Here is a 21162-nt window from a genome sequence, read left to right as displayed (position 1 = left end):
AAGGGTTAAATGCCTTTTCCTGTGTTGGACTGTCACTGTCAGACCTGAGGTGAATTTTGTAAAAGCAATGTGAGAGACTATATGTGGAAATCCAAAGTCTGCCTTAAGCCTGATTTAATATGCATTCTTTTAAACATAGAAATAACATGTGAAACACTTGCAGTGACAGTTCTGCTGGGGATGAGGACGATGTCTGGGTTTTTCAGCTGTTGCCCTGTGTGAGGTTTTGTCAAACACTATTTAAGCTATCATAGAATGTTTTGTAGAATTTTGTAATAAAAGGATTTTACTAATCTAAATGTAGAAGCCAATTCAAGTGAAAAAGAGGCAGGATCATTGTGGTCATGTAAATATCTTCATGCCTGGACTTTTATTGGATGTTTTCTGCTCTTGTTCGATGACAAACAATGAAATTCAACTGAGTTTGTCAGTAATTTGAAAGCATGTTTTCATGACTGAGCACACCAAATTAAATACCAGTGACTTGTAGTTTGTTTTGTAATTTGGCAGAATCAGGTTAAAGGTTAAAGTTTACAGTTGGTCCACAGAAATGACTCTGATCACACACACCCAGCCACGATGGTGATGGTGGAAAAAGAGGTGGGGCTTAACAGTTTGATTTGGCATAGAATAGAGCACCTGTTCCAACCTCACTGAGCTGCTTTTCCACAGCGAGTGCACAGATAGAGTTCAAGATCCACCTTTTCTGCCCCATGCTTTTTTTTTTTTAGCATCTGTAGCATATGTAGTGAATAAATCAAAGTTTAAGTGCATTACAGAGGCAAAGTTTCAGTGTATTACACACAGAACTACAAAGAAATTACAGAACTACAATAAGGAAAATGATGACATTTGTTATTGTTGTGTTGTGCAGCAAAAACTTACTTGTAAGTGAAGGCTTTCTTTGCAATGGAAAAAAGTAGTCTACTTTTACTAGTAATACTAATATCATTTTTTGAGTCATTTAGAGTATAATCTACATTTTACAACAATGTAACATTATAATGATTCTATGGTTTTGAACAATAATAGCAAAATATGTGAAGAAAAACTGTTATTGATTTCTATATATTTTTTGACAAAGCCACATGGAGCCACTTAAAAAGGGCCCAAGAGCCAAATGATGCCCCCAGAGCCACAGGTTGTCCACGCCTGATCTATATATTGCTTCTAATTGTCCTTCATTGTACCCCTGAAACAAATGAAAAAAACCAAACATACAAAATAAATAAATAAATAAATAAAATTAAGCAAATTTGGAAATAGCATAACTTGCCATTCCCAAAACTTTTAACCACCATTTTTAACCACAAATGTATTTAGAGTGCTTAAATATCTCACATCAAATTAATAAATGATTAGTGCTCAATATTTTTGATGATAACCAGGAGAGGGTTTAAGGTTTTACACAATATATTTATGGAGAAAAACATCCACTACCACATAAAATGTCCTGTTTTAAACTGAAAATAACACTCTATACTGCAATAGTTGGTGTGAAGAAGCAGTGATATTAAAATGTACCCAATGGTGCAACAAATTAAAGTTAAAAAAAAAAAAAAAAAAAGTGAAACAACTACTTTAAAATAATCAAATAACAGTTTGATTTGAAACAGGTGATAACAGCCAGTTTGTCAACAAATGTGTGGAAAAAAAAAAAAGAAAATTATTGAAACACTATTCTTCAAGGAAAAATGGATTTGATTTCTACTTTATATAGCTGGATGCTAAAAAAAAATTTAAAAGTTCAAAGAATCTCATTGTACTTCAGCAGAACTGCAGCTATCGATTATTTTTGTAATCTATCATTTTCGTCAATTAAACAATTATGTGAATGGCCGAAAAAAAGTAGTAAAAATGGGAAACAGACATGTCTGAAAATGACAACTTGTCCTTCATCCCAGAGCCAGCTGAAACAACAACCACAAAAAGTACAAAAGTAAAAGGATACATAAAACAAGCAACATCTATACAGAAATAGCAACAATAACAACTGTATAACAGTATCTGTAAAAAATATCTATAGATATGAACAACAACAAACAAGTCTAATAACATTTACAAACAATATGTGCGCTGCAGTCTTCAACGCATTTGGATTCATCTTACGAACAACTGAACATGGAACTAACATACATCTGAAAAAAATCTTTGTGGAAAAGTTTCAAAGTTTAAAGGAATAAGTGATGAATGAAGTAAAGTGAACATCTAGACATTTTCTGCCTCTTTGTCCTCGTCTCTTCTGAGCTACACCATGTCGTTTGTGTTGATCCTGGCGTCATGTGCATCACAATAAGTGTCCGTGTAAAACACAACAGTGGAACCAATATTTAACTGTAGCAAAATTAAGGAAAGAAAGCTTTGATTCTGGAAAATTGTAATCATATAATTTTTTTAAAGTGATTAATCGTTTCAGCTCTACTTTTTATTTGCAGTTGCTTATGCTTCCATTCTCCACTCATAGCTCAAATCTGTTTTGGGTTCTTCTGCTCATAATGATTTAGGCATTTCACTTGTTGAAAATTGTTGAGCGAACTGTTATTGATAGATGTAAGAGATGTCTCAGTTCTCTGTTCATATTCTGGGTTTTTAGTGCCTATTTGTCCCATCATATCGCCATCTGAGAGTGATCAGTACATCTGATGAGAAGAGCTCTGCCAGCCTTCAGCAGGATTTCCAACAAACTGTTCTGTGATTTTAGATTTTAAGTTAGCATATTTTTTTTTAGGTTGAAATGCTATAATTACTAACAACTTAAGATGGAACTAACCTATGACTTTGTGTTGATCCTGGTGTCATATGTGTCCCAAATGGCGTCCTTGTGAAACACAACAGAGGAGCCAATATTAAGTGGCGGCGAAATTAAGGAAGCTTTGATTTAGGAATATTGTAATTGAATAATTTCTGTAATAAATTCGAGTCAATTAATTGATTAATTGTTTCAGCTATATAATTTGGTGTGTAAAGAGCAGAAGTGGAAACCTAAACTGAACATCATTCATCTAGAGCACAGGTGTCAAACATGAGGCCCGCCAAAGGGTCCAATCTGGCCAGTGGGATGAATTTGTGAAATGCAAAAATTACACTGAAGATATTAACAATCAGTGGTGTCAAAATCATTTTAATTCAGGTTCCATATACAGTCCAATTAGATTTCAAGTGGGTCAGACCAGTAAAATATTATCATAATAACCTATAAATAATGACAACCCCAAATTTTCTCTTTCTTTTTTTGGTGTAAAAAAAGTAAAATTACATGAAACTGTTTACATTACCAAACTATACTTTTACAAAATTGTGAATAACCTGAACAAATATGAACAAACAGAAATGTCTTAAGAGAAGTAAATGCAATTTTACCAACATTCTGCCTGTTACTAAATGTTTTGTGCGATTGTAATGCACATGTGTAAATGATAAACTGATAAACCGAGGCAGAATGTTGTTAAAATTGCACTTGTTTTTCTTAAGACAGTTCAAATTGTTCATGTTATTTGGATTTTTAAGGGAACTTTATAGATGTAAACCTGATCATAATATAATTTTACTTTTTTCACTGTTATTATTTCACTGGTCCGGCCCACTTGAGATCAGATTGGGCTGAATGTGGCCCCCTGAACTATGATGAGTTTGACACCCCTGATCTAGAGCTTGTTCAGACCAGCCCTACATGTAAAATGGCATGAGATAACATTTGTTAATGATTTGACACTATTTAAAAAAAAAAAAACTTGCTTGCTTGCTTGCTTGATTGATTGATTGATTGAACCACATGGGTCAGGATTACTGTAGAGAACCTGATTCAAGCTCCAAAATACAGAGTTACAGACATAATTGCAGGTTCAAATCTGACTGAGGTATAGAGAAACCTTCCATTAACTGTGTCCAAAAGTGTTCTGGGCATCAGGGATGAACCAGTCCTCAGTGGTCTCAGTGGTGGTCTCTTCACTCTGACATGTACAGGGTCGATAGAGATTTACCTCCGATTCACTGATGTGGGTAATAAGATGATCAGCTCCTATTTCTGAAGGATGATTTTATTTGTAACCTTGTGCATTTCTTTCATTTGTATTTTATTTTACTTATTCCCATAAGACTGAAAAAGAAAATCACCTGTTAGAAGTTCAAGTGCTCTGTGTAGCATGCTGTGTCATCTGTTAAATGTTCCAGGTTTTAAAGCGGCCTTAAACATATGCTGAATGTTCCTTGTACTTCCCCTCATCTGACTTCAGCGCTGCATCTGACCTTCTCCCTCCTTCAGCCGTAATTATCACACACACACAAACAACGATACACACCCTGTTTCAAATGTTGGCAGATGTCTGGGTAACAAGTGTAACACCATGTCATTTGCAGGGTATCAGGGGCCTGTGGAGATGACACGTATGGAAACACTCACTCACTGTGGAAAATACCGGCATAATCTGATTGCCATTGTGTCTGTTGACCCCCTCCCCAACACACACACGCACGCGGGCGCGCACGCGCACACACACACACACACAAACACATTTACTGTATGTGTTGGCCTAATATTGTAATGTAATAATAGGTTGCAGGTCTTGACACCAGCTAAATGTGGTGCACAGTCTTGTATTACTGACACAGCGTATGACGGCGCGCTGCCCTCATGCCTAATATAACAGCTTTCCATGTATTTATAGGAGTCAGAGGAGCATCTGTGTGGACTGAAAATGAACCTGGATGACTGGTTGGTAATATTTAGACCTTGTTCCAGAGACAGTTACTAATCATAGCATTCCATTACATCATAAAAGAGCCATGCTAGTGGGCAAACAACAGGTGCTCAGATCCACACTACAGGTGTAGGGCAGGGAAAGTTTTGGGAGCATTAGCATTGGTGACAGTAAGTCAAGTATCTGTATCTGTAATTCATTCTGTCCACCAATTATTGTCACATTTGATACATCTATGTAATGTCCAATATTTTAAAGTAGGCACAGGTATCTACAAGCTATGACTTTATCTATCTATCTATCTATCTATCTATCTATCTATCTATCTATCTATCTATCTATCTATCTATCTATCTATCTATCTATCTATCTATCTATCTATCTATCTATCTATCTATCTATCTATCTATCTATCTATCTATCTATCTATCTATCTATCTATTTATTTTTATTTTCTTCCATTTCCATTAGCTCAGTTAATATTCTTGTACATCACAGATTTGTTACTGCTTGTATTTATTTGATTTTCTACTGCTCTATGACTATGTTATAATGTTCTTATTCCTGTTGCCCCTTCTCAGAGGGCCTTGGGGTTGGTTTGGGCATGGGGGAAAATGATATAAAAGGCAATGTATAATGAATGCACTGTAATTCTGTTCCTTTGTATGTACTGTTACATTGCTCAAAAAAGATTTTTTTTAAAAAAGTATCTGTATCTACTGCAGAAAAAAAAAAAACACAACCTCCAGTAATTACATGAATCATTCTGTTCTTTAGCGTTGGCTGCTAATGCGCAGAGCCAGAGGATTTCTGTCCTGTCAAATAACATTTTCCTCCCCAGTCACCTTTGGCTTATTCCTGGAGGATTTGTAGTGTTTCCTGTCTGTGTGGTGTTTTTTAGTCCTTTTAGTGCCTTCAAATCATCATGTATAATAATTAATATACAAACGTTCATGGCCAGAAGAAGACACAAATGCATTCTTTCCTTAACCCCTTAAAGACACATAACTATTTTGTCACTATTTCCAAATTATTATTGTTATACTATCATATGTATTAGACTAATCAATGGTCTCTCAAAACAATAAAGAAGGGGAAATAAAATTACTTAATTTCTATTCATATTCAGTTTTAGTTTAACCCATAAAGACCCAGTGCTACTTTTGTGGCAGTTCCCAAATGAAGTCTCTCTATTTAACTTTTCTTTAGTAATTCATCACTATAAGGGGTATTGTTTTTGATTTGTTTTGTTTCTTCATTTGTTAACACTCTGTCACTCAGAGAATAGACTTTAAAACAGCTCTGCTCATTTATAAGTCTCTCCATGGTCTAGCACCAAAGTACAAATGTGACATGTTGGTCCCATATGAACCATCTCGGACCCTGAGAACCTCAGGGACTGGTCTTTTGCTGGTGCCCAGAGTCAGGACTAAACAGAGTGAAGCTGCATTTCAGTTCCATGCAGCTAAACTCTGGCACAGTCTTCCTGAGGACGTGAGACAGGCCTCTACTGTGACAATGTTTAAGTCCAGGCTGAAAACAGTTGTGTTCAACTGTGCATAGAACAGCTGAAAGGGTTCTATCTGCACTCTTTCTTTTACTTTGTTTTAATTGATCATTATATATGTTTTATTGATTATGTTTTAATTGTAATTGTGTGTTTATAATTTGTCTCTTTTCCATTTTTGTAAAGCACTGTGAATTGCCCTGTGTATGAATTGTGCTATACAAATAAATCTGTCTTGCCTTTCCTTTCCTTGAATTCATACCAAATTGGGTTTATAGATTGCCAGTGAAACAGAACAGATCTGATTACATTTTGGGAACAGTAGGTCAAAGTTAAAAAATTTTTACATGGATTTTTAAAATCTTTTCCCCCCATTTATTTATAATGGGCAGAATTTCAAATGTCTATAAAAACATACATTTTGTTTCAATTTACTTCAGACTTGGCATATAGAGGCAATTGATTTGCTGACATTAGCACATGCATAGACATGATGACATTAGCTGGATCAATGCCAAAATAAACTACAATACATGTGAGGGGTGGCCTTGCACCACTTTCTATAATATTATTCTCTGTAATTTGCATTTTTCTGTGAAAATCATGTATTTTCCTATATTTAATTTACTGATTGTGCAGATGTTCATAAAATCTCAGAGTAAATTCAAAGGTTATGAGATAAAATGAGAAATTTTGGGGGGAAAAAGTGACTTTTTCAACCAAATATATCATGAACTGACTATAAACCATGTGTGTGTTCCTGTGTTCACTACAGAGTCTCTGAACGTCCAAATGGATCATATCTGATGACCATGAAAAGATGACAAACTGTATTGTACATCAATTATTTACACATATTGATAGGATTAGTGGATCAACAGTTATAAATCATCATAAGATTAGTAGATGGTTTTGGTTGGCGGTGGATGTTTGGGTCTTTATGGGTTAAATGTGATTTGTCAATAACTGTCTTAACTTATATAATGCTTTTAATTGTTCCTCAGTGTATCTCAGAAACACATGAATTATTTTTTTTAAACCTAGTGAGGACATTTTAAGGAAGAAAATTTGAAAAGACAACTTGCGTCATTCCCAAGACTGTATATTAAGCAGGTGTTCCCCTCAACAGTGTGGATCCTCTTGTTTGAATAAAAAAACACAATGCAAGAGCATACCCCCCCCCCCCCCCCACACACACACACACACACACACACACACACACACACACACACACAAATGTACACCATAATTTATGAGAAATTAGGTTTTTCACTATCTTTTGCATGAATTTATCATTTCTGGTGAAAAGATGACTTCCCATTTCTACACATCATATGCTGCCTCATTTTATTACACTACCATAACATGCAATAAAACAAGCACATAAAAAAGACAGAAATTTATTGTTATCAAAGCAAAACACACATATAATACATCCTTTAAACAAATTTTCATACAAAAATATAAAGCACAGTGGTTTGACTGACATTCACCACATTTTTTGTTTCTCTAACCTCTTTTTAAAGACTTTAGGACATCTATCACTGTCTGGATGTGAAAGTAAATATTCCACCAGTGTTCTGATAAGGGTGAGAGTTCTGGTGGTGTAGTTTAATTTAAACTTGTATTTACTCAAAATACTATTATACGTCTATGTATTCTGATCAGTTTGACAACACAGCAGGTTTTGAGGGTTTTTTTGTTGTCTTGCTTTGATTGTTTTCTTCAAAGTATCTGTGTATTAGACTTTCATTTGGCACAGAAAAGAGACAGACTTACGCTTGTAATTTAAATTACAGATAGGCAACATGTAACATAATTTCTCCATTTCTATTTAGAATAAAGAACACCATAAAACACTATAAGTGCTGTGTTTTATTTTCTGACACTGTTAACTGGTGCTAACTCTGATCTAAACTAATAATTAGCACCTTTATAATACATTTGTATGTTGCAATAACGATTATCATGATATAAATCTTTTTACACTGCCTGATAAAACAAGTGTTTATTGTGTTCCAATCAATTTGTGGTTTGTAAACTCAAATAACCATTGTTTGTGTCATTTTGCCTCAGATCAGACCCTGGCTTTTGTACACTAACTTTCATTACGTCAAATTCATACAAAGAAACTGAAAAAATCTACAAATTAAGCAATGTTTTATCTTATCATAAAATCAGCCTTAAACCAAAGTTCTACAGTCAGAACTCACATCAACGACCCAAAAACTAGAAACAAACTTTGAAACTAGAGACAAGCACTGGAAATAATTAGTGAATTTAGTACAACCCACTGATTTATACTATTAAATCTTATGGGAAATGTAACGGGTTGAAATAAAATAAAATAAACAAAGTTATCTACATGATTTTTGCAATAGAAATATTTTTTTATAACTTTGTAGCACAGCCTTCACACACACCCTCCATAAAAACTAATGTACACCTTCTGATATATTTTGATGCTCAATGTTGAAAACAAAACCTGTTACATAAATCTAGCGGACATTTGCAGTGCTGTTCTCTCACTGTGAATGACAGAATGTAAACACAATAGACCGTTATTGACATGGAGGACGTTTTCCTCTGCTGTCACATAAAGGGTGGGAAGCTCAAAAAGGACATCATCAAGTCATAGAAATGCAGAGAATACAACCAATCTTTATCTTATTCCCATCAGGTCTCCCTTGCAAAAGAGGTTCCTACTCTCAAAGGGACTTCATGATTAAATAAAGGTAAAATAAAATAAAAATAAATAAATCTGATCAGCAACTGAACTACATGAGTGCAACTCATGCTTGGGATAAGTAAAGAGAGAAGAGCTGCTGCATGAATGCACATAATATGCTACATCCCATGATGCAATATATTAAACAAAAATAAATCTTGCATATTTCATTAAAATGAGCATCCCAGACTAGATCAGAAACATGGGATAAAAATTTATGACAGCAGAAGAGTGTCAAGACTGAGACATGTCACTAAATCTGAAATGATTAATTGACTAACTGACCTGAATAGATAAAAAAACATATTTGATTACAATTTTCCTAAAATCAAAGCTTTGTTTCCTTAATTTCACTGCTGCAAAACATTGGTTCCACTGTTGTGTTTCACACAGACACTTATTGTGACTCACATGATGCCAGGATCAACACAAACAACATGGAGTGTAGCTCAGAAGAAACGAGGACAAATAGGCAGAAAATGTCTATATGTTCACTCTTCTACATTGGAAGCATCATTTACTCCTTTAAACTTTGAAGCTTTCACACAAGCAACAAATATTTGTCTTTATTCTTTCAGTTGTATGTTTGTTCCATGTTAAATTGTTAGTCATTTGGATCCAAATGCATTGAAGACTACAGTGCACATGTTGTTTGTAGATGTCATTTGACTTGTTTGTTGTTTATTTCTATAGATATTTTTAATATACTTTTATATTGTTGTTATTTCTTTTTAGATATTTTTTATATATGCTTTTACTTCTATACTTTTTGTGGTTGTTGTTTCCGCTGGTTCTGATATAAAGGAAAAAATTTTTTTTGTTCATTTTCAGACATGTCACATTTGCATTTTTACTATTTTTTTGCCGATTCAAATAATTGTATAATTGAATTAAAGAAAATAACTGATAGCTGCAGCTCTACATCTTACATAACTAAGGGTATGGATAATGTCAGTTCTGTAAACAGAGTCAGCGTACATTTAAAGTGTTACTTTAATACTGACTGAGATGTGACATTCATCGTGCAACGCTGTAAACACATTCTAATAACATACATGTGAAGTTGTACACACAGGTAAAAGTTACAAGTTGATGCACACTGCTGTAAAATGATGATACTGCTGCACTGCTCAGACAGCAGCTTCTGTGATACAAGCACAAAGTGATGCAAAGACTGGGATGGCTCACAGAGACTCCCTCTCTTTACCCACAAATATAGTCCTGAGACCAGTGTAGGACAGCGGCGTGGGACGGTCAGGACAGTGGGCAGCCGGTCTCCTGGTGTTTAGCCAACAGTGAGATCCGGGAGAAGGTTTTGAAGCAGCTGCCACACTGGTATTTCTTGACTTCAGAGTGTGTTTGGAGATGAGCTCGAAGGTTGGAGCGATCGGCGAAGGCTCGGCTACAGTGAAGGCATGAGAATGGCTTCTCTCCTGCATCATATACACAAACATATGTCTGTCACAACTACACACTACATCTGGAATGGTCGATAGGGTTTTGGCACATTGTAATAGAACTGGTCTGATAGGAGGAAAGAATCTCCTGATTCTGGACTGTTTTTGCTGCGTATTGTCTCCCCCTGATGGCAGGTGTTTTCAGACAGGTAAGGGGGAGGGGTTAAGTATGTGATTGACAGCTGTAGTTACTGATGTTAATTCAGTCAGATGTCAATCTACTGCCCCTCTCTGTGGCTCCACAGAGTTTTTTTGAGTTGTACCAAGAAATGAGAGCTGTAGCAGGACAGAGACAGGCCAACCATTTTTTTTATTTTGACTCCTCCTGCAACTTTAAGAAAATGAAAATGGAATGCAATGTTTTTTGGGTGAACACATGACTATTATTCTTCTAATTTGATGCTTTTGAATTTTTTTAATCAAAATCTTTTTATTGAAATTTTGAGACTTCCATTCACATATTTGTACACAAACAAATACACAACAGATGTATAACAGACACAGTAATACAAATGTAGATTAAGTAATTTTAAATGTATCTGCCATAAATATTCAATGATTTGTGTTATGTAACTAACTAATGTGAGGGATATTATCGGGCTACACTTAATTTCTGGAATGTGCTCCAAAAAAGGACCCACATTTTTTGGAACTTTCTATTGAAACGTGGAAGCGAGTGCCTGATTTAATCTAGAATTAAGCAACACTTTTAACCACTGTGCATAGTTGGAAATACAATTGTGACTAAATGTTTTGGGAATGCACTTTTTCCTAAACCCTTAAAGACCCAGAACTACTTTCGTGTCAACTTTTGAATGAATTTTTCTCTAAATCAAATCTTACCAAAGTGATTTATCACCATTTATTATATATCATCCTCTGGATTTTGCATTTTTTTGTGAAAATCAGGTATTTTCATATTTTATTAACTGACGTTCATTAAAACTCAAAGTAAATTCAAAGATTATTAGATCAAAACAGAGAAAACTGAAGAAAAAGTGACTTCAAAATATTGTGTGTAATTATAATTATGCAGCTGCAAATCATTGTGCAGAATGATTTCCCGTGTCGTTCAGAGGTACATTTATTAGATCAAATCAGAAAGATATTATGAAAAAGTAACTTTTTCAACAAAATATATCATTAACTGAATACAAACTAAATGTCTCCATCCACTGTCATTGATCCAACTCCATGGGTTTTACTGGTGAATCAATGTTGTAGAAGATGAGAGTGTTTATTTGTTCACTATGGAGCCTCTGAATATCCAAATAGGTCATATCTGATGACCATGAAAAGATGACAAACTGTATTTTACACCAATTATTTACATGGAGTGACAAGATTTGAGGATCAACAGGTTTTAAACATTTCAGATCAGTGGATGTTTTTGGTCACCCACGGTTGTTTAGGTCTTTATGTAATTTATTTGTAATTTATTGTAATTTTTTAAAAATGTATTTGTAATTTCTTATTTATTTATGAACAAATAAATTTAATATATTTGTTAATAACAGTCTATGAAACCTAATATAATGTTTCCTCAGAAATACATGGAAAACTGTCCACTGTTCAATCCCTGTTCAGACCTGGCTTTAACATCTGTCCTGGCAAATCAGGTCTGCTCTAGTGCCTTGTGTCACTCAGAGCATATTCATATCCAAAGCTTTTGAAGGTCTTTTCAAGGCTTCATGTCATGAATGGATCCAATAAAAACAATGAGAAGCCATGTCACATCTTTCCTTAAAGTGCATTGATTCACAGCACTGTCAAGAAAACACTCCACCTTAAAAGCCTGTTGAACTTGAAAAGAAAGATTCTGCTATGTTTAAAGCGAAGGATGACCTTGTTTATTTGGATATCAAGCCCAAAAGGAGGATCCAATCAAAGAAGACAAATCAAGATGCATTTTGATGGCTAAGAACTGGACCCCCTGGGCTCATATATCCCAGGACAGATGTTACTGTACAGTCTAAACAGGACTGAGAACATGTGTGTGTGTGACTGTGTGTGACTGACCTGTATGTGTTCTTATATGTCCCTGAAGTAGCCACGGCCTGGAGAATGCCTTTCCACACAACTTACACACGCAGGGCAGTGTGTGCGTCCTAATGTGCATCTTGAGTGCCCCCAGACTCACATATTCCTTCTCACAGTACTTACAGCTGAAGTACTTCTTGCTACTCCATTCACACTGGAGCTGTTTGTGTTTGGCCAGACCAGAGAAGCTCAAGTACTCCTTCTGACAGTCGACACACTCAAAGCTATCCTGGTTGCTACTGCTGCTACCGGGGCAAACGCCAGGAAGGAGAGCGAACAGAGGCAGGGGCCGGGGGACGAGGCTCTCCGACCTCGGCTCGTTTCCTGTGACATGATGGTTTTCCAGGTTCAGTTTGGTGTATGATTCCGCCGGTTCAGGCTCTGGGGATGGGGCTAACATGGAAAGAGGAGGGCTGCTTGGAAGATTCAGGCATCCTGCTCTGAGAGACCAAGGAGTCGAAGAGGAGAAGGACAGAGTCTGAATTTTCTGCTGAAGTTGTGAACCTGGGGTCGAAGGATGATGATGAAAGGGAATGTCAATGTGTAACATTGCACCCTTATCAGCACTGCAAGAGGGATCTGAAAAACACACATACATGACACTCAACAATATTTTTGCACTTATTTATGTATGTTTGCTTTACTTATCATACTGATAATATATTGTCTAGTACATATTGTATAAATTGCTGTTCTAATTGTGTTTAATAGGGCATTTTAATATGTGTGTATATATGTGGGTCAGGTCAAGGGAAAGTGAACATGTTTGATAAAAATCAAAGTTATTCTTAGGATATACTGCATGGACTCATTTTGTAGCTTAGAATCTCTATTTTTTAAAACTGTTTTCCAATTTTCAATCGATTCAGTAGAAAAAAGTTACAACCGATAGAACCAGTTTCCATCGTAGGGGCTGGTACAAGGCGGTGCGGTGTGCAATGTGTGTACCTCACAATGGGTCCACGTGGCACGGACTGCGGAAGTGAAAGTGAAACTTAACACTTTTACCTTTTCCCTACCTCCTGAAGCTTCACAAACGTTCATTTGAGGGGGCAGGACATTTGTCCTGGCCTATTATATATTATACATATGTATAATAAGTCTAATGCGATGGTGATGATTTTTTTGTATGAAATGTATGGTGTGGTGGCAACCTTACCAGCAGAAACGCTGCATTATTTTTATATATTATATTGTTTTATGACAATTTAACATACAAGGGGGGGCGGAAAAGTTTGTAGCCTGACTAAGAAGGAGTTATTCCACAGCAATGAAACTTGGCATACATTAAATTCAACCTCTCCTGATACTAATTGCATGGTTTCCTTCCAGATAAACCCACATTGGATAAATAATTTAGGACTTTGAAAAGTAGTACCAGAGACATTTCGTGAACGATCCGTGACACCGTGGTCTTATCAAATGTCTGCAGAAAAAGGGGTTAGCCCCCAAGGACATTCATGCTGACATGGTTGCTATAGGGGATGATGCTCCAGCTTTATCAACTGTGCAAAACTGGAAAGCTGAATTCAAGAGGGGTAGGGAGAACGAGGGAGGGGTGAAAAGCAAGCATTTTCATGAAATGTCTGTAGTACTACTTTTCAAGGTAGTTGCAGGTTTGATGGGTCCAGTTGCAGCAAGAAAGCCATTGCTGAGACTTCAGAATAAGAAAAAGAGGCTTGCCTGGGCCATGAAACACTGCCAGTGGACTACTGAAGACTGGAAGAAGGTGTTATGGACTGATCAAACCTGCAACTCCAAGTCTTCTCTTCACAGTTGAAACTGAGACTTGCTTACTACGACCACTACTGAGCTGTGCTTGAAGCTGTTGTCTTGTGAGTCGCCTATCACGCAAGCTGTTGTCTCTAAGAAAGCAAACCGAAGTTTGCTCACAGTTGCACCATTTCCAACATGGCACTGCTCCTGTTCTGATTTGCAAACTTCAATTTAAACTGTTAATAGTATTTCAGCTAAAAACAAACTGGTTCAGAACCTGTAACATCTGTTCACAGCTGGAACCAAAAAATAGTTTCCCCTTAAAATACAGGGTGAACAGAAAACAGAATATGCAATAATCACTGAGCACTATGCACTGGCCATACTTGGTTCTAATGACTTTAGTGAAAGGCTGGTTCATCACAGGAAACCAAGGCCAATGACTTTCTGACTAAAGACACAAGATTTCAGTCTTGGCTGAGCCATGTAAAGACCTTGGGAGGCCTGAGGCTCTTCTGTTAGAATGAAGTGGCTCAGTTCCCTGGATAATCAACCATTTTTTGGAAACTATTCTATCCTTACCCTTAGACTAGCAAATTATGATGCCACCCGATCAAACCAAACATTAAGTAAATGATTGTTTTATGAGAAGTGAGGTTTATTTACAGCTATTTACAGATGTACAGTCTGTTATGAGGCCAAACATGACACATGACTTTTTAATATTTCTTTTCTTCTTAATATCATCAAAACTCTAGGTAAAACCAACCACTGTTACAAACGGACGCTTATTGTGACGTACATGACACCAGGATTAATATAAAACAATATGGAGTATAGCTCAGAAGAGGTGAGGACAAAAAGGCAGAGAATATTTATATGCTCACTTTTCTACATTGGAACCATCACTTACTCCTTAAAGCAGTGTAAGACTTTCATTGCAAATTTTTTTTTCAAATTTGTAAAACCCAACTGATTATCACCAATCCCTTAGTCTTTCCGTGCTTATGCACCTAAATCACTTCCCTCACGGTGAACAACTTTGATGATAACTCCATCATAAACACAGTCCGCTTGTTTACATAACAAACTGAAATGTCACTTGGGCCTTTTTGGAAATTTTGTCATGAAGTGCACTGTGGGAATGGGAATTCCAGGCAGCAACCAAGCGAAAGCAGTTTCTCACAGATTTGGCAAGAAAACGAGCCAGATAGCTATAATGTAAAATTATACAGTCCACCAGCATTGTTTAAAAGAATGAGTGTACTCGGTGGATGGAGGTAAAGGCGACATTTGGGTTCAGCACTCACAAAGAGACGGCAAAATTGCTGCTGCATAATTAGGCTATCACTTTGAAATTTGGGAATTAAAAAAAAAATTGTGATGAAAGTCATCCACTGCTTCAGACTGTGAAGCTTTCCCACAAACATTACAAATATTTGTTATGTTAAAATAGTTAAATACAAACATACAAACAGAATTAGTCATTCTCAGGTGATATATATTTGTATAATAGGAGAGAGTATGGCCTAAAATGTTAACACCTACATTAAGGTGCGCTGAATTATTAGGCAGCTTCTTTACTTCGGGTAAAATAGATCAAAAAAAGGAATTTAACTAACAGTGAAAAGTCAAATATTGTAAAATTCCTTTCAGACAGATGAAATGATCTTGAAACAGCTAAACTATGGAAGCATGACCACAAGATCATCACGTTTTATAGCAAATAATCAACAGGGTCACAAAATATGCAAAGAAAAGAAAACACACAAATTAACAGCAAAAGATTAAAAAAGAATCAAAAGGGAAACTACCAGGAACACAATGACCTGCAGAACCACTATGTTCCAGAACAGAAACCTACCTACAATGTCTAGAACAGTGGTTCCCTACCTTTTTTAGCTCGTGACCCCATTTTAACATCACAAATTTCTGGCAACCCCAGACATTCAAAACGGAGACAATTTTTTGCTAAAATTAATTTGTTTTGATCATGTAACAGGTTGCTATACTGTCTTGCAAATAAACGTTAATTTTAAAAGACATTTAGGCTGTATAATGTATATTATTATGGATGGAGGCAGAAAAGCCAGGTGTAGATTACTGCACAAAGTGAAAATTTTATTTTCCTTGGTCAGGATATGTACAGTCAGTCCAGCTTGGATTTACAAGGCTGACAATTAATACTGAACAAACAATAACTAAAACTATGAATTATGAAAGAGCGGCAGCATCTGAAACCAACCACAATGAACATTTGAAAGATAAACAGTACCACAGTGCTTCAGTTTCAGCTTCAGAGTTTGTGATTCACTGCATATTTTTAATTAGAATGTTTTTTTTTTAATCAATTACTAGAAATTTCAGGTGACCCCATTTGAATTCCAGGCTACCCCACATGGGGTCCCGACCCCAAGGTTGAAAAACACTGGTCTAGCAATAGAAGACGTTCAGTGCTCAGAGACCTGGGTATTCCTGGGTATTTTACAAGAGTACTATTACTGTAACGCCAAAGACACTTTACACATGTGTCTAAAATTTATGTGATTCCAGTACTGTTAGCAGCCCTTCATCCCTATTCTAAAATAAATGGAAATTAATCAGTACATGGGATGGAATGGAGGTGGCTCTAGTTTGCTTTAAGGGTCATATTGGAGCAAATACAAAGGTTGACAGAGGGACTGTTTGATAGAATCCTAGAAAGCCGCTACATCCACACTTGAGGATACCTAATGGGGCCCTTCTGGTTTTCTCAAGGACCCCCACACAATACTGGAACTTTTTAGATGGATTTTGCACCTGCTAAAAACACAAAACTACATTTTTTGTTGTGGCCACACAAATATAACATCACCAAGCCTTGAAAAAAGCCTGCAGCCATTATAAAATCAATTGTCCCAAATATTTAAAGCAGTGCAGGTTCAGAAATTTGTAGTTCATGAGAAAAGTTTAAGCATAAAACTTTTAGTCAGAGAGTTGGTTAATTTGGGCTATTGCTTTAAACTTGGCACACAAATTGTGACATGCTATGACAGTTAAATGTAAAAGCAGTAAAATAAGCAATAAAACAAGCAGTTTGGCTTCTTACAAAAAGTCAAGAAAATTCTGGAGTAATCACAGGAATGTTAACCCATAAACACCCAAACAACCACCATCGACCAAAAGCATCTACTGCTCTAAAAAATTTAACATTTAGAGCAGCAGATGCTTTTTTTTTTTGCAAACAATTGGTGTAAAAATACAGTTTGTCATCTGTTCATGGTTATCAGATATGACCCATTTGGACGTTCAGAGGCTCTGTAGTGAATGTGTAAACACCGTCATCTTCTACAACATTGATTCCCCAGTAAAACCCATGGAGTTTGATCAGTGACAGTAGATGAAGACAACTATTTGTGTTCAGTTGATATATTTTGTTGAAAAAGTTACTTTTCCTAATATTTAACTGATTTAATCTAAATAAATGTACCCCTGACTGACACAGGAAATCATTCCTGTGGTGGTTTTCGGACTGTAACCGCGTAATTATAATTACACATAATATTTTGTACACTTATTCATGTAAATTTCTTTTATCATATTGCTTGTTCCAACTGAGTTTTTTTTTTTTAATTATACATTTACATAAACATGTACTTAGACATAAGGAACCACACAGACACACACTGTAAGCCCAGACTTTGTATTTACTAAAATGCTTTAATTACAATGTACTTAAATGATTTAAGTTTTATTACATTACTATAAAATGTTGTGTATTGTACTAATTTGTAGACATAGTCGAAAGTATGAAAAAGTTTAAGTTGAAAGGATTTAAATCACTGAGTTTTAGTTATGAAAACACCTTTTTATCTCCACATTGCATTGTGGGTATTGGGCATGTTGTTGAAAATGTGTTCTTTTTCTGTGCAGGGGTTCAGCGGGGTTATGGTGTTAGTGTTAATTTGGACTTAATGTGTGTATGGTAATGTTTATTGGCCTTTTTGTGTTTGTTTTTGTATTTTTGTAGAGCTGCACCATGAGTGAGAGCCATTGGCAGAACAATCGCTTTCCTGTTCAGCATTAGTAAGTTCAGTGTAAGAAGACAAAGCATTGTCAAAATAAAAGAAAAGTTACAGCATGATCATTACATCGGCCTATTCCTGCTTCAATTCCCAGTTGTTCCACAATATATTAAATTACATAATTGTGCATGGTGGATCATATAATTACCCATTTAATACGAATACACTTAAAATTGACTAGAATGAACTGCAGATACTAAGTTAATAAATACACAAGGCAATTGACATTGCAACAAATTTTAAGTTAAATGAACTTGGCATTTAGTGTGTACTTAAAATAGCAATTCCATTCAAATCAAGCATTAAAGTTTAATACACTCAAGTTTTCATTACTCACTACACAAAATTTTTAAGGCAACGAGTTACCTGAGATTTTTTAAAGTAAACTCAATTTATCCAGTCTTATAGTGCAATACAAAAAAAACAAAAACAAATTATACAACAAACCTAGAGACCTCTTAAACACATAAAACAAAACAAAAAACCCAAAACACAACAACAAACCAACAAAATAAATATTATCAATGATAATACTGAGTTTATATATATATATATATATATACACACACACACACACACACACACACACACACACATACATATATGTGTGTGTACAATTTCCTCTGGGATTAATAACGTATTCTAAATCTGAATCTGAATAACCTTTGGATTTACTCTGCAGATGATAATATTATAATAAATTGTGATAAATTACTTGGGAAAGAAAAAAGTTATGACAAAAATAGCTGTCGGTTTTTGAATTTTACATTTTGGCATTCAGCAGGCATGGTACGAGGATACTAAGCATTGTTCAATTCCAGACCCGGTCCCACATTCCAAAGCTTCAGTCCCATCCTCTGATCTCCCTCCTTTGTATGTTTGTGTCCTCTAACAGTCCGTCTTACCCTGTCTGTCCGTCTTCTGTCTTCCATAACTCAGTTTCTTGGCGCTTTGATGCTTCTTTACTAAAAAGGACCGGGGCATGTTTTCTCGCAGTCCTCGGTGCTTTCTGATCCAGGTGACGAGCAGCGGCGTCCGCCTGTGTGTGTCCGTCTGCCCACGGACACGGTCTCATTCTCCGACCCAGAGATGGTCAGGTGCGTGAGCCCCGGGTCGCGCGGGGGAATTTCAATACATACAAGTGTCCAACCAATTACAATGAAAGGACAAGTGTAGGGGGCGGGGTTTGAGTGTCAATCAGTTTCCCCGAACAAAACAGGTGTATGAATGGACAGAGAAGTTCACTATAGAGGCAGGAAGCACTTCACACTGCTTTAAACAGCCGTGTGTTAGGCGCATACTTTCAATGTCTGCTCTTTATACCCAGGAGTTTCAAACAGCAGAAAAAGAACCCCCTCACCCCCCGACTTCTTTGGACTGTGAAGCAATAGAAAAGGGTCATGTGGTCTGATGAGTCCAGTTTGACCCTGTTCCACAAAGACAGACGCCTCAGGGTGAGGAGAAATGGATGAAGTGAATATCCGTCATGCCTAGTGTCTACAGTACAGTATTAAATATGGAAGTCAATCTGTGTCATCAGATTTTGAATTATAAACGCCAATGAATTTCTAGCACTGAATATTTTGCTCTGAAATTAAGTAGCTAAACTTTTTTTTGCACTGAAATTAAGTATCTGAATTTTTGGCAGCTGAATTTTTTTAATTCAAAATTTATGATCATAGTTAAATTCAGAGCCAAAAAAAAAAATCAGATAGTTAATTTCAGTGCAAAAAAAAAAAAAAATTAGCTACTTAATTTCAGAGCAAAAAAATTCAGTTCTAGAAATTCAATGAAGTTTATATTTCAAAATCTGATGACAGATTTACTTCCATAGTTAAAGTCACTCTCTAGAAATTGCTAAATGACATCATCACCTAATTTACAAAATCGAAAACGTGCATATAATTGTAATGAACAATGTAGGAGAGTTGGAATAACATTGTGGGACAGACAAAAAGTGAGAATAAAAACACCTTAAATATGTTAAGAACTACAAATGAACTATACTCTGTCAATTCTTGTTTTTTTTTTTCCATGTCCCAATTACAACCCTCCTCCTTTATCCAGGCTTGGGGACCGGCTAAAGTGACCCAAAAGAGACACACTGGAGGAGTTATTTAGGTTATTTAGGCAAAAGTATTTTGACATTATTTCCAAAGTGCTTTCAGTCACTGTGCTTCTCCACATATTGCCATATTTGGTTGTCCAGAAGATTACAACAGATCCAACCTTAACCAATTGGATGTTATTACTTTCACTCGATTATTGGCAAGACAGCACCTTCTCCTTCCCTCCACAAAGACTCCCTCCAGTACTCAGTGGCTCAGGGATGTTGTCTTAAAAATAGATAAGATCAAATATTCTTTAAGAGCTATTCTAAGTTCTACAGTAATGGCAGCCCTTTTTCACTAACTTCAAATCACTTCCATTCTTTTCTTGTGATTGATTCATTTTCTGTCTTTTATGTGCCATATTTCTCAACAAAAATATTTAACCAAAACAAAAAAAAAACAATCTAAATGGACCAAACAGAGACAATACAGAAAACTGTGAATGTCAGTTGGAGTGTTTTATATTCAGGGCAATGATTTGTTTTTGACAAAGAATGATACATGCTTTCAAATTAGAGTCTCCAAAAGTCTCCAATAACACCAGGTCTGAAAAATCACTAAATATATCCAAAAAGTGGTTAGGTTGGAAACAAAAACTTTTGCAGCTAGGCAGACAGACCGTGGGTTTTTATGACTGTGACAGAGAAAAAACATTCAATCATTTAAAGAGAAAATGTATGTGTTTTAGCATTTGAGTCACTTATCAAAAGTTGCTAAAAGTTTCCAAACAAATTTTAAAAGTAGCTAAATGTGTTGCTAGGTGGTTTTGGGGAAAAAAAGTTGCTAGGGTAGTCTGAAAAGTTACCAAGTAAAGCAACAAAAGTGTTAAACTGGCACCAATA

The 21162-nt window shown here is 35.9% G+C and overlaps 1 protein-coding gene and 1 long non-coding RNA gene across 2 annotated transcripts; one reads left to right on the top strand and one right to left on the bottom strand.

Moving 5' to 3' along the window:
• LOC115434530 (uncharacterized) lies at nucleotides 1-14470 on the top strand. The gene is made up of 3 exons (XR_003937551.1): nucleotides 1-272; nucleotides 788-792; nucleotides 14459-14470. It is a non-coding gene; the product is annotated as an uncharacterized LOC115434530 (long non-coding RNA).
• Nucleotides 10187-19380, bottom strand: LOC115434516 (protein snail homolog Sna-like). Its single transcript, XM_030156507.1, has 3 exons — nucleotides 19115-19380; nucleotides 12409-13008; nucleotides 10187-10365 (listed from the first exon to the last, which is right to left on the bottom strand). The coding sequence occupies exons 1-3, from the start codon at nucleotides 19191-19193 to the stop codon at nucleotides 10187-10189; spliced, it is 858 nt and encodes a 285-aa protein (XP_030012367.1). The 5' UTR covers nucleotides 19194-19380.
• Between the last annotated feature and the right edge of the window lie 1782 nt (nucleotides 19381-21162).

This window comes from Sphaeramia orbicularis, chromosome 15 (assembly GCF_902148855.1).
Source record: "Sphaeramia orbicularis chromosome 15, fSphaOr1.1, whole genome shotgun sequence".
NCBI lineage: Eukaryota > Metazoa > Chordata > Actinopteri > Kurtiformes > Apogonidae > Sphaeramia > Sphaeramia orbicularis.
The sequence above is the reverse complement of the archived record's forward strand: the minus strand, read 5'-3'. Positions and strand labels throughout refer to the sequence as shown.

Excerpts from the sequence above, each read along its gene's own strand:
- LOC115434516 (XM_030156507.1), bottom strand. The coding sequence starts at position 19,193 with ATGCCCCGGTCCTTTTTAGTAAAGAAGCATCAAAGCGCCAAGAAACTG. Across the intron at positions 13,009-19,114 it reads ACAGAAGACGGACAGACAGG|ATCCCTCTTGCAGTGCTGAT; the intron begins GTAAGACGGACT and ends TGTGTTTTTCAG. Across the intron at positions 10,366-12,408 it reads ACATATAAGAACACATACAG|GAGAGAAGCCATTCTCATGC; the intron begins GTCAGTCACACA and ends TATATGATGCAG.